At 51.3% G+C, this 13342-nt stretch overlaps 3 protein-coding genes across 3 annotated transcripts; all 3 read right to left on the reverse strand.

Annotated features, from left to right (window-relative positions):
- Nucleotides 1-5398: 5398 nt before the first annotated feature.
- HD553DRAFT_337678 (uncharacterized protein) lies at nucleotides 5399-6549 on the reverse strand (the record flags this gene model as incomplete). Its single annotated transcript, XM_046182300.1, has 5 exons — nucleotides 6417-6549; nucleotides 6326-6358; nucleotides 6237-6263; nucleotides 5891-6176; nucleotides 5399-5829 (listed from the first exon to the last, which is right to left on the reverse strand). Exons 1-5 carry the CDS (start codon nucleotides 6459-6461, stop codon nucleotides 5399-5401), a joined length of 822 nt encoding a protein of 273 aa, XP_046032913.1. The 5' UTR covers nucleotides 6462-6549.
- A 297-nt stretch (nucleotides 6550-6846) lies between these two features.
- HD553DRAFT_353153 (XFP N-terminal domain-containing protein) lies at nucleotides 6847-10391 on the reverse strand. Its single transcript, XM_046183748.1, has 10 exons — nucleotides 10162-10391; nucleotides 9662-10013; nucleotides 9377-9564; nucleotides 8428-9287; nucleotides 8300-8325; nucleotides 8132-8215; nucleotides 7794-8057; nucleotides 7560-7716; nucleotides 7161-7485; nucleotides 6847-7089 (listed from the first exon to the last, which is right to left on the reverse strand). The coding sequence occupies exons 1-10, from the start codon at nucleotides 10299-10301 to the stop codon at nucleotides 6972-6974; spliced, it is 2514 nt and encodes an 837-aa protein (XP_046032914.1). The 5' UTR covers nucleotides 10302-10391; the 3' UTR covers nucleotides 6847-6971.
- A 1704-nt stretch (nucleotides 10392-12095) lies between these two features.
- HD553DRAFT_149492 (acyl-CoA N-acyltransferase) lies at nucleotides 12096-13309 on the reverse strand. Its single transcript, XM_046176731.1, has 2 exons — nucleotides 13245-13309; nucleotides 12096-13150 (listed from the first exon to the last, which is right to left on the reverse strand). The coding sequence occupies exon 2, from the start codon at nucleotides 13020-13022 to the stop codon at nucleotides 12393-12395; it is 630 nt and encodes a 209-aa protein (XP_046032915.1). The 5' UTR covers nucleotides 13023-13150; nucleotides 13245-13309; the 3' UTR covers nucleotides 12096-12392.
- Nucleotides 13310-13342: the final 33 nt, after the last annotated feature.

The raw sequence follows: 13342 nt of genomic DNA on the forward strand, positions 1-13342 counted from the left end.
AGCGCGGCTCGTACAGGTTTTGGTACAAGGTTCTCACCTGGAACCTGGAAATACCTGTTGTAGGTATCCTCCCGCTTATGCCAAGGGATTTCTTCTTCTGACATCTCGGGCTCCAGACCTCTACGAACCGTTGTCTACGGTATACCTCAGGGTCCCGAGTGGTTTCCTGATGACAGAACGGCCACGCGAAGATGGCCATGTGTAGCTATATAGTATGTATGTTCACGTCTCCTCATATCTGCTCAGCTGTTTCTTCCTTTGTCGCTATCAATACGTAATGATGCCTGTCATGGCTGCGAGAACGTTTGGCGTTATCTTGCGTCATGTCGCACGATCCTGGCAGGCGATGTTTCACCCCGCCCAATGGCGCAAGGATAGCGATGCATTCATCAACAGAAGTACAAGGAGAATACAGCGTAGATTTCGATACAATCTCGTTTCAATGCTCTTCATACAGTCTTGGCAGGATTATCGTTTCGATCAAGCGGGCAACCCACGTGTGGATGCGTCACCTAGATTTCCGCGTTTGCTAAACATCACCGATCGGCCAAACAGCTACGTCTGCAGATCAGGCGAACCTTCATTGCTACTCGTAGTCGACGGTTCATCCCTCTTGTCTATCGAACCATGATATTAGGTACTGGCGGCTATCAAGATTAAACTTGCTTACTGCCGTAGAAGATCCAGACTCCATCGTTCCATCCCTTCTTGCTTCTTGTCACTTTCACTTCAAGCGGCCCGCCTTCTGCTTCGTTGTAGTCTCGCACTGTCTCCTCCGATTGCGCCACCCAGCGATCTTTGGCAAAGTTGCGGAACCATTGAATCCGCTCGTCATCAAGTCCTTCCTTGGTGGCAAGGAACCTGTCCAAGGGCATGAAATCTTTCTCGAGACCAATCTCCATTTGAGGTATCGATGGTCCATCACCGATAGGAACGAGAATACGAACAGATCTCTCCAGCTGTATGCGACAATCATCAACCAGATGCTATGTGTAATACGCCCCTTCAGTACACTGAATACTTGTAGGCGTATCAACCGGCCTGGCAACTTACTCGCATACGCAGTCTCACTGCTGTCATCTGGTCGTCAAGTCAGCCCTTTTGCTCGGGATGGGGCGGCCAGCTTCGATATTCTGCTCACATCTTGTGCAGTTTCGCACTGCTTGTCTTCTTTTCGATCGACAGAATCGCCCGCTGACATGTTCGCAAATGTTGACTGAACGCTGTCTGTATTATTGGCAGACCCACTGTGTTAGATTTACCATACAGAGAGATAGATATAGATGGTCCGGTATTTATATTGGGTTCGCTGCAGTATGGGCTCCTGCGTAGTCCTTTGTCCTCTTATCGGAAGGCTGAGTGCCAGGAAAGACGGTACGTCATACACGTTTCCAAGGCCTGTCTGTAGGGTCAACCAGATACGCGTGTACGAGAATTGCATCAATTAAGCCTCAATCATGCCCCTCGACTCTGACAATTGATACCACATCTCGATGATCAACGATTGGTGTCGGATAGGAGGGTAGTTTTGCTTGAGTCTTGTACACGACGTCAGAATAGAATACGAGCTGGACGATCTCAGCTATCGAACGCCTGCTCTTGTCAACCGTGACCGTTTGCACCATGCATATATTCCTGTATTTTTACTAATCGACCGCTGAACCCGGGTTGCTTCACAACAGGATACAGCACCTGGTTTGCCAGCGTCAAAACGCTGGAGACCGAGTATCACATTGCCAAAAAGAAAACGAGAGCATCACAGTACTCAGGTCGGTCAGGTGCGACCGGTAAAAGCATATCATACGTTTCATGGCATCAAACGGCCAGGGTGAACGGAACAGGTGTGGGCTGCGTCTTGCGAACGGACCTCCCATATTCTGAAAACAACGTTTCACATGTTTCCGGTTGTACGAGAGAAGCTGTAGGGGCATTGCGAGTTTAAGGTCAGTCCGTCTATCACATACAGAAATGTCCTTCGATGAAAAAACTGACATACGCATCGGACTGATCTGAGCCGGTCGAGAACTCCAAGTAAGACGTCCCGTCCTGACCTACTACACCTCGAAGGCGGAGTCTTTCGAGATTCTCTTGGTCCAACATTGAAGCCATCCGTCTTGAGACCTCTCTGACGAGTTGAACGTTGAATACAGGGGGGACCAATAGAGAAGGGTCCGTGACGACATCTTCATACGTGTGAGAAGGCCCGGTGTCGAAGGAGGACCTTGAAGGTATTAGCCTACCGGTCCCGTAGCGATACCAAGTTCGTGTGGTATCCCACTCATCGCCTGCAAACATGGGCCAGGATCAATCCTGATTCACTTGCTGGACCGTACACGATTGCGGAGGCCGACACCTCGATCGTTCAGGATAGGATCGCTGCGATACAGCCTCATTCTCTTCGGAGGAGTTGTATTGGGTAAAACCTACTTAGCGACAAATCCCGTGATTCTCCAGGTACGTTTCTAGCTAGAATATCGCTCAAGCGGCAATTGGTCAAGCTCATTTGATTGAGGGCCAATGCGGAAAAAAGTGCTACTTACTCGTCACTTCCCACGAGATCGTTACCAATGTGACCGCCATGTTCACGATAAGTCCCACCTCTTGTGCATTTGTCAGGTACGTCTTTCTGTCCGTACCGTCTGGCAGACCGAGGAGCCATACCCCGAATCCTCTTAGAAACTCATGAAGCGGGCCCTCAGACATAGTATGTAGACCTATACTTCCGTGCCGAAACACAATTTGATGCTGGGAGCCGACGATGGTTTCGAAATACAGGTCTGAACCGCTCAGAAGCTGAAGTTCATCGGCGAAAGCCTACGCTGAAAACTTTGCCTTAGCAGCTCGTTCAGATAATGTAAAGGATGATCGGCTGCTTACCTTGATTCTTGATAGCAGGGAATCAACCTATACAGCAAGAATATCAGAGAAGGAGTTACCAGGTCAGATTCGGTCGACTGGCCTTCGCGTAAATACGATGATCGGTATATATGGTCTGCGGCATTCGAGAGCTTGCTGGGTGATGTTTGCGGTCGATTGAATCACGGGCAGATCGTTCCCATCGCGATCCCGTCTCGCTACCCTGAGATGGATTTGGTACATGCTATATATCTGCCATCGAGAACCTGGCATGACAGGTACTTCCTTTGTGCTCTGATGTTGAGCTGCCGATTGGGTTACCGCCTGGCGCGCGCGCGCAACCTACGATCGATAACAGATGAAACTAGTGTGAGCCGCGCTCCTGCAGCTTCTACATCATCATGGATCGTGAGGTGACTCGGGGCTAGACAGACCGTGTACTGAAGAAGATCACAGATGCTGCTACCGTGTTCCTCACCAATTTGCCTTGCGGAGACCATTGGGGACTACAATCTGGGTGGCGATTGAGCATGGCAAACGAAATATACCGATCAAGTGTTTTCCTTCGTTTGCCGAGAGGGCCTTCATGTCTCTTAATCCGATACAAAACCTATGTTAGATCGCTCACACCATAGTATCAGACCGAGTGCGGGCCCTTCTACCCAGCGCGTAGTTTAGATCTGATCGAATTACAACATGCTCGATTGCAGATGCATAAAACAGTTAGCGATATGGCAAAATAAGATAGAATGCGAATGTTCTTTTTCATATACAACCGTCGATCTATGGTCTGGCATTTATCTCCCTTTAGACCGATTGTGACTGAAGGCTGTGTCTTCGCTGGCCGGCGTCTACGTATTCTTGTGCTTCTGGGTCCCACACAGGGTTGAGGAAGAGTCCAGCATAGTTGCGCGGAATCCGGGCATCATCCGTGCTTGCCAATGTATGAATGGTGGAGGACAAAGCCACTCCCGCTGAAGTTGCGGGGGGAAGAGAGAAAGCCGTAATAGGTAGATGAGGTGAATGACCAATGAGATATCTCGCCAGATATAGTATGGAAAGGCGGTCCGTTCACGTACCCAGTGAGTTCTTCTTCCTCTTCCGGATCCGAACCGAAGTCTTCTTCAGCATCAGTTGAAGCGGAAGACGTTTCCGCGTCCGTACCGGTCCCAGCTGGGTCTGAAGAGATACATTGATCTGATTTCAGTCGCATTATTGGTCGGCATCAAGGGCTTCTGCATTCGATTTAGAATGTTATACCTTTGTTGTAGAACCAGACATTAATTTCAGTGTCGTTCCATCTAATGCCGAATCCCAGCGCGACAGCCTGCCTTTGGAAGGCGTCTGTGTAGCTTTCAGATTCTTTCCTGTCAACCAGGTTACGGAACCAATCATAGAACTTGGTTAACCAGTCTCGCGGGACTTTCTCTTCTTCCATGTCGAACGGTATACCATCAATTGTCAGATCGATCGATTCGGGAGAGATCCTCACTTCCATGTACCACTTTTCGTCTGCTTGTTCCTCACCATCCAGTTCCTATATGGTGACACGTTCTTGTCAGATAGGTGACGGATCAAACAGGGATCTTATACCTACCCTCTTGGATGCTGCGTAAGCATCTTTGCTCTATAACACACAACAGGCAAGTCAGCGGGCGAAGATCTGTTCTAAAGCATCTGAATACCGACCAACGTCTTTAGCCTTTCGATCATTTGTTGTGCCTACACAGGAGTTAGGTCATACATATATCACTTTAGCCTGTCCTTTCCTGGACTTACCATGCAATCGATTTCAGCATAAGGATGTATCAGTTGGCCCATGTCACCGGATTGTATTATCGTGGAGAGTTGTATCAATTGGGCCGTGCGACTCCCAGTTCGACTGCGAAATGGACTTTTTAATTCAGGTATGGACCCTGGGCTATGTATTACCCTGTCCGCCCAAAGCTAGCTATGCTTCTCTGCACACTCCTTTCAGTATGACGATCGCGATTGTATCGCCAATTTAAACTCTGCCTTGCCTGTCAAGCGCCGTCCGCATACTTAGTGTTTCAACTGCTCAAAGCACCGTATGGCCAAGTTATAGTCTGATTCACCACTTCCTCTTGCTGCTATGTGAGAACAGTCTTTCATCGTACGGACCATTTATACACCATGGATAGTGTCAAACATAGGCCTAGCCGATCAATAATAGTGTATGAGAAACGACACTAAGGCCATTCGTGACAGTACAGCACTACTAAATCGAAACTCGCACAATCGCAAAAGCATTCACTTGTATACAGGAAGTCTGAAGGCTATCCCAGTCCATACGCTTTCTCATTCTGTTGCCACACGGCGCAGTCAAGGGTGCGAATAGACATTAAGTAACTAGCAGGGAACGGCGAGTTATAATTCACCAAGCGCTTGCAAAATGCTATCTTACAGGACCAAAAGGTTGTTGGCGGGGTAGCGAGATAGGATGGCACGGTTTATTCCTTGTCCAGGTTTGTGGCGCCAGGATCGGAGCGCGATGTGATTTGTTGTAAGGACACCCATCTTGCTACCTTGTTTGCACTGCAAGCGTGGCGCGCCAGTCTGAGTACGCCATCCGTCCATCGGATCTAGATGACGATGATATCCCGTCGAAGCGTCTGGCTGCTTCAAAGATGGACGTTGTACTACGAGAGAGCTCTTCCGATGCTCCCGACGAACTTGAGGCGGACAGCGACGAAGCAGAAGACGATCTTTGCTCGGTACCGTCTTCCCCTTGGGACTCAGAATTGTCTACAGTTATAGTAATCTGGGATCTACGGGGTGCCGGTAAGAGACGGCGGTTCCCCCGAGGTATAGGCCTACGCCTAGGTCTAGGTGTATCCGAATCAGATAGTTCACCCAAGGGTTCTGAGTCGCTCGCGTCCGCTTCCTCGACAGGTGAAACCGTATCTGCATCCAAGTTCGGCCCGGCATCAAGAGCCGATGTATCAGACTCATCTAAGAGGATATTCATGAGCTTCAAGAGTATTTCATCCAGATGCTGAAACATGAGACACACCTTGATTCAGGTAGGTCAAGTTCAGATACGGGTTTTCCCATGATACGCTGAACCTTAAAGCACTAGCCTGTTTTGTGAAGGCGTCTTTTTTCTCATCCGCTATGAATCCAGTGCTGTCCAGGAGCTTCATCCACCAGTGACGAAACTCCGTGATCGATTCACGCCATGTTCTTGATACGAGGAAGTCTCGTTGGCTCCCGTCGATCGAAACTCGGATCTGGTAGTCAAGGAGCGACAATTCAAACTTCTTCCAGGTGACGTTGTCGTGTTGTATATCCTCGCTTTCCTTCAACGCAGAAAATTGGCATCATAGTACCTAGAGATTGAGTAGGAAACGATCGCATACCTTGAGCTCAATAAAAGCCTCCTTGCTCTAGATCAAAATAGTCAGATCATCAGGAACTCTATGCGATCGGTGAAGTCCTGGAAACTCACCATCTCTTTCAGATTCCGATGCAGCTGTTTGGCCTATACAAAGATCATGAGACGGTTAGCGTTCACCCGTCAAAATCGAAATTAGACTCACCATTTTTAGACTTGGTCGGATTTCACTGTTCATGAGCTGGCCCATTTTTCCGGTTGGAATTCACAATAACTAGCTAGGCCTGTTTGATTTGCCACCGTGACCAGCCTTCCTACAAGTCAAAAGTCGATTTCAGATATCCCATATATACCACTATACAGGCCCTATCCATCTGCTTCCTGCCGGTTCTAGACTGGTGCTTCCATACATACCACGATCTCAACTCTCCGCCTCGTCCTGATGCCTGGCGGATCTGTCATATGATCATGTGCTTAATCACGTAGAATAAAGGAAGTACTCGATGACCAGCTTCGCCGTCGCTCCTTCCTCCCTGCCACGTCGTACAACCGAAATGACGAGCATGCTTCTCCAATCTGACTCGCACGTTATGAGCCCTTCCGGCCTGACAAACGCTGTGTCTCCCTCAATTAAGGCACTCAATTCAATCTATATGTTTCGTTCATTCTAGTCTACTACACACAAGGTCGCGATTCTGTTCTGTTTTTTTCGGGTAGATACATTCGGGTCAAGACAAGAGGATGGATGGCGGCGAACCGTCTAGCTACCGGTGCTACGAGCCTCGGCACCAGCGGGCGCGGGCTTCTTGTCGGCGGCTTCGCCCTTCTGCTGGATACCAGCGTTTCGGGAGGCCCAGTTCCAGTCCTTGAGATGGGGACTACCGAGACATCCAAGCGAAGTCAGCTCGATTCGTTCGGAAAAATTCAAGCGTTCCGCACAAAAACTCACACGTCGATACCGTTCTCGAAAGAATACGCGACGGCCCTGATCTGCTCGTCCCTGAGCTTTTCACGGACGGCCGAAGCCCTGTTGTTCAAGTTGGGCATCTGGTCGATGGCCTCCATGGCGAGACTGAATCGATCGGCCTTGTTCTTGATGGCGAGCTCGAGCGGGGTGTCAATGTTTCCCTTTTCCCTGTATCCACGGACGTGGATGTTGCGGGATCCGTTTCGCCTGTAGGTGAGTCGGTGGACGAGCCAGGGGTACGAGTGGAAGTTGACAATGACGGGCTTGTCTCGGGTGAAGATGCTGTCGAATTCCTTGTCCGTCAGACCTGCCGTATGATGTATGATGTCCAAGCGGTTAGTAAGGGCGATCACCAAACCGCGCGTCGTTTGGGCGACACACCGTGAGGGTGATCCTGGTGCGAGACCAATCGGAACAAGTCGACGACGTTGACGAATCGGATCTTGATCCCGGGCAAGTTTTCCTTGAGCAAGGCGGTAGCGGCCAAAGCTTCGGCGGTGACGACATCACCGATACCGCACATGACAATGTCGGGTTCCTACCAGATTAGACGCGAAAAGTTTCAGCAACAGGCTCGAAATCGCCGAAACCCCGAACCGGACCGCAAGGACTCACCTCATCAGGGTAGGTCGAGGCCCACTCCCAGATGCCCAACCCCTTCGCGCAATGCGTCATCGCCTCCTCCTTGTTCAAGAACTGCAAATGCGGCTGCTTGTCGTAGACGATACAGTTGACGTAGTTCTTGCTCTTGAAACAGTGGTCCATGGTGGACAACATGGTGTTGCCATCGGGAGGCAAGTAGATCCTGACGACCTCGGGACTCTTGTTGGTGAGCACGTCGAGGAAACCGGGATCTTGGTGGGTGAAACCGTTGTGGTCCTGCAAGGCAACCGGCATGTCGTCAGTTTCGAATGTCTTCGATGTGAAATACGACCACTTTCGCCGCCTCTCACCTGACGCCAGACGGTACTGGTCAACAAGATGTTCAAGGACGAGATCTTTTTCCTCCATTCGACCTGGTTGCACTTTTCGATCCACTACGCAAGGCAATCAACACGGGACGATCAGAAAACGTTTCAATTACCTGAGTGTACGCCTGGATTTGAGCAGAAGATGCTTACCTTGCAGTGCTGACCGACCATCGAGTCTACAGATCGTGCCACAACGCAATAAGAACAGATCATCAGCAAAAGCGATCGACGTCATTGATAACCCAGTACGCCCGGACAAGCCGAGGACGCCAACTCACCGATAATATGAATGAAAGGCTCATAACTGTTCAACAACCCATGCCCCCCAGCCAAAATATACCCCTCCAACCACCCCTCCACAGTATGCTCGGACAACATCTCCATGACCCTCCCCGTCGGGCTCAAATTCCCACCGTCCTCGTCGTACTCGATCGTATCCGCCAACCAGACCTTTTTCCCAGCCTTGTACACCTCGCCAAGCTTGTTGGATTCCGTCTCGTCAGGACCGAAAAGTCTGAAGTTGGTCATGTTCCCGGCGACCACGTCTCGGAGCCATTTAGCGAAATTGGTCATCCCGGATTCGAGCGTCACACCGGGATCGACCTGGAGGGCGTAGTCTTGCCATTTAGGGAGGTCGAGCGGTTTGACGGGGTTCCCACCGTTGGTCACCGGGTTGCTGGACATGCGCCTGTCTCCCTCGGGTGCCAACGCGCGGAGGTCTTCCACGAGCCTACCTTCGGCGTCGAAGAGCTCGTCGGGCTTGTAAGACCTCATCCACGCTTCGAGCTGTTTGAGGTGTTCGTCCGAAGTAGCGACGTCGGTCATGGGAACCTGATGGGCCCTCCAGAAACCTTCCAGGTGGTGTCCACCGACTTCACTCGGTCCGGTCCATCCTTTCGGGGAACGGAGGACGATCATCGGCCAGCGAGGACGGAAGGGTTTTCCGCTGTCCCGGGCTTGTTTCTGGTAAGCCTTGATCTCGGTCACGCAGCGCTCGAGCGTGGCGGCCATGGCCTGGTGCATCGAGTCGAGGTCGGACCCTTCGACAAAGTAAGGGGTCCAGCCGTAACCCCGGAAGAGCATCTCGAGCTCTTCGTGCGAGACTCGGGCGAGGACCGTGGGGTTGTTGATCTTGTACCTGTTAGCGCACCCAATTCAACATCAGCATCATTCCACCCCCTTATCCACCTTCTCCCTATCCCGCCCTTTCGCCGACCCGGCACTCACCCGTTCAAATGCAAGACCGGCAAGACGGCCCCATCAGTGACTGGGTTCAGAAACTTGTTCCCATGCCAAGCCGTAGCCAGCGGACCCGTCTCGGATTCTCCGTCCCCGACCATCGTGAGGGCGATCAGGTCGGGCCTGTCGAAGACGGTCCCAAAGGCGTGGGAGATCGAGTAGCCGAGTTCACCGCCCTGCGAAACGCACAAAAGAAACACGGGAATTCGGACGATCAGCTTCTTCTTCTTCTCGCTCTCTTTGCTCTCTTCGAGTATGGAACTCCCAACGCACCTCGTGTAAACTCCCCGGAACCTCCGGCGTCGCATGACTCCCCATCCCCCCCGGAAACGAAAACTGATGGAACAACCTCTGTAACCCCTTCGAATCCTGTGTAACCTCGGGATAGGCCTCCGTATACGATCCTTCCAGGTACGCATGGGAGATTATACCAGGAGCTCCGTGCCCCGGGCCGCTGATGAAGAAAGCGTCAAGGTTGAGTTTCTTGATGAGACGGTTGAAGTGCAGGTAGGTGAATGATTGGCCGGGGGCGGAACCGAAGTGCCCGAGTAAGCGGGATTTGAGGTGCGAGGTTGTTAGGCCTTCGGGGGAGCGGAGGAGGGGGTCTTTTTTCAGGTAGATCATACTAGAGTGGTGGAGAGATCGATTAGGGTCAGCGAGATTGATCCCGGACGAGATCTAACGAATTCGAATGAAAAACTGGTACTAGCTACCAGTTACCAGCTAGGCTAGACGACAAGGACGACAACGAGAGAATGGACGCCGAGACTCACCCCAAACAGATATAAAGCGTGGCATTGAAATACCTCGTATACTTGTCCAACTCTTCCTTAGTCAACGGTTGTTCCTTGACGGTCGACCTGGCGAGACCGAAGGGGGAGATGTTGTTCTCCTGGCTCGTTTCTTCGGACATGATGTTGGTTCTCGATCTTGTTCGAGCTTCAGTTATCAGTGATAAGAGCTTCGGCGGGGAAGGTATCGAGATGGTCGATCTAAGTCGTGGATGACACTCACCCTTATATACCCTGACGACCGTTCGTGACGTACCCACGACCACATGCGAACTTCGTCATCCACGAGAGCGATTCGTCACGATACGCCTGCATGGGATGTGCGGATGCAAATCATGTGACATGCGAGTTAGGCCGGCGGCGAGGGCAGGAACGGCAGGGCGGGCGATAACGGCATCCATCCAACGTCCTCTTCTCGGTGGCCGAGGGCAGCGCAAGAGGGAGGGGTTGTCACCGGCTCAATCGGAGCAGAACGTAAGCGCGGATGAGATAGGAAGGTTGGGGGGTTCGGTCAGATCGGTCAATGTCGGGCGTCGTTGCGATTTCGAAAGGTGAAACACAAACACGACCCCTGCGTCTGAGATTTCGAGAATCGCCCCTGGAACATCCGAGGCTTTAGGGGTTGTGCGATCCTTTCCCAGACTTCAATCGATAGATGGCGATACTACTATTGGCGGGCCTTGGGAATGGGATGCTCTTGAACAATAACAGTACTCGAGTATATTGGCAGTGTGGCAACTATGTGGCATCATGATTGAAATTAATGAAGAACACTACTATATTTACTATAACTCGAATCCGTTGGCATCGCATCCGTTGGGGGTGCTGTGGCGGGTTCTGTAGTTGGTCGAGGGGGTCCGATCGACCGTCCTAATAGGTCAGATGCGAAGTGTAACATGACAGCACTCTGATGTGCGTGCTTCACAAGCTCTCTACGCCATGCACCCTTTGGATGCTCCTAGTTACAACGAATGAGCTTGCTGGTGTGGTGGTGTTACCATTGACGGGATGACAACATTGTTTATTCTTGATGTCGATGGATGGAAGGGGTTTGATGGGCAAAGGAATCGCGCATGAACTCGTCACGAACACCTTTTGACTTCTAGCCTCTAGATCTTGATCGAGAACCTTGAGTTGACCTCCCGATCAGCACCTTATACTTGCGCTTACGTTTATCGCCTGGACATCGATACTACTATACCCAAGTCTGGCCGGGTTGAATCTGACCTTTTCTTCGTATCAAATCAAATACGATCAAATTATAACGTCCGCAAGAACGACTTTTCGACCTGCATCATGTGATGTTAATCGATAGGCCAAGAAGTTAAGAATCGAGGGAAAACGATGAGATGTGAACGGATGTAGATGTCGAGGTCCAGGTCAATTTGGGTTCTTCTGGGGTACGGATCCGTACCTCGATTTCGAGTGTGATTCCCATTATTGTGACCGTATTCTTTGAGTTCAAAAGTACGCTCCAAATCCCCCCACACCCAGCACCAGCAAAAGAATAGCGAAAAGCGAACACAGAAGCGAACACAGAAGCGAACACAGAAGCGAACACAGAAGCGAACACAGAAGCGAACACAGAAGCGAACACAGAAGCGAACACAAAGTCAAAGGCAAAGGCGAAAGCGATAGCAAATACGGCAGCCACAACCGAATCTCCTGAAAGAAACAACGACGACGAGGACGAGGAGCACGACACCTGCCTATCTGGCACACCGGGAGAGAGCACTGGGAGGGATCATCACTGATGTTATCGATCTCACTTACCTCTACCTCTACCTTGTTGATGATGATGACGGTTACCTTGAACGTGATACAGACACTGCGCTCTGCCCTCCAAGTCCAACGGTTCCGGCCCAGCCAACTATGTTTGCTTGAACCGCTTCGAACCGTCGAACTGACGTCGATGCTTATTCGGAGTGGGACGGGAAGTCAAACCATAACCATCTGTATCATTGGACATAATAGGATCGGGTCTTTCGTGTCTCCCAGCAGCACTGTGATTCTGATCATCATCATCAAAGCGAGAGGGTGCCGTTCGCCGTGTTTGCTTGTCGTCATTTTGACATTTATTTGTCATGATTATCGTCCTCGGTATCGTCGAGGTCGAGTCGATCCCCGTAGAAAGCAATCCCTCTTCTTCCCCCCTCCCCCGCCTCTATTCTCCGTTTCATCTCCCCTCTCCTTCTCACTCCCGACTCCCCGCTTCAGCGGACCTCCGCCTCACCAACCCCGCCTTCAACCTCGTACTCTTCCCTCAACAACCCCCAAACATGCAAATCCAACACCTTCCCCTCCTTCCAGACCTTTCCCCGTAAAACGCCTTCTTCCCTAAACCCGCACTTTTGGAGTACGCGCATACTAGACCGGTTTCCGGAATATACGTGAGCTTCGACCCTGTTCACCAACTCAGAGGGGAAGGTCTGGAAAGTCCAATGTAGGAAGAGAGGGACTAGGGTGGACATGACGCCTTGGCCCTGGGAGGAGGAAGAGAGCCAATAGCCGAGTTCTACGGTCCGGCGGTGGATGTCTGAAGGGGTCGTTTTGAGGCCGAGCCCGCCGACCACGTTCCCGCTCTCCCGGTCGACGATGCTATAGCTCGTCAACGGGTCTTGCGTCCGAAGAAAATCGTAGAAATCTCTAGCGGATGAGATGGTGTAGGGGAAAGGAACCCGGTCGGTCATCCATCTCGTTATGGAGTGGTCGTTCAGGGAAGAGGTCAGGGAGGGAAGGTCTTGCAGGGTGAGAGGGCGGACGAGGTGGGTCGGGGTGGATATGATGGGATCGGTTCGGGTGGGGATGATGGCGGTCGTGGAGGTGGGGGTGGAGGTGGACATGGTACGTTCTATCGGTACGTCTTGCTGGAAGTCGAAGTTGCGGGGTTGCGAAGGTTTCCAGGTTGCGGGTCCTTCGAGATCCCCAGGCTTTTGAGGAGACCGATTTAAGGTTATATATTCACTAGCTACTAGTACGTTCGACCCAAAGCGTGCAGCGCAGTGACTTAGTGACGGCCAACCTCGAGCGAGTATCACATAGAAGCATCTGATAACTTGACTCACCTGCAAGCCTGCAAACTGGTAGTTCCCTTGATCAGACCTTGATCGAGGTCAAATTCCGACTCTGATACGGATTCCCTCCCTTTGTTCTCCCCTTTATT

This window comes from Filobasidium floriforme (genome assembly GCF_021052385.1).
Source record: "Filobasidium floriforme strain CBS 6241 chromosome Unknown HD553scaffold_28, whole genome shotgun sequence".
NCBI classification, from domain to species: Eukaryota; Fungi; Basidiomycota; class Tremellomycetes; order Filobasidiales; family Filobasidiaceae; genus Filobasidium; species Filobasidium floriforme.

What these genes read in the sequence shown, in the direction of transcription:
- HD553DRAFT_149492 (XM_046176731.1), bottom strand. Translation starts at nt 13,022, where the DNA reads ATGTCCACCTCCACCCCCACCTCCACGACCGCCATCATCCCCACCCGA.
- HD553DRAFT_353153 (XM_046183748.1), bottom strand. Translation starts at nt 10,301, where the DNA reads ATGTCCGAAGAAACGAGCCAGGAGAACAACATCTCCCCCTTCGGTCTC. An exon ending in CCGGTCTTGCATTTGAACGG is followed by an intron (nt 9,288 to 9,376) that starts GTGAGTGCCGGG and finishes GTGCGCTAACAG; the next exon opens with GTACAAGATCAACAACCCCA. An exon ending in CCAGTACCGTCTGGCGTCAG is followed by an intron (nt 8,058 to 8,131) that starts GTGAGAGGCGGC and finishes GTTGCCTTGCAG; the next exon opens with GACCACAACGGTTTCACCCA.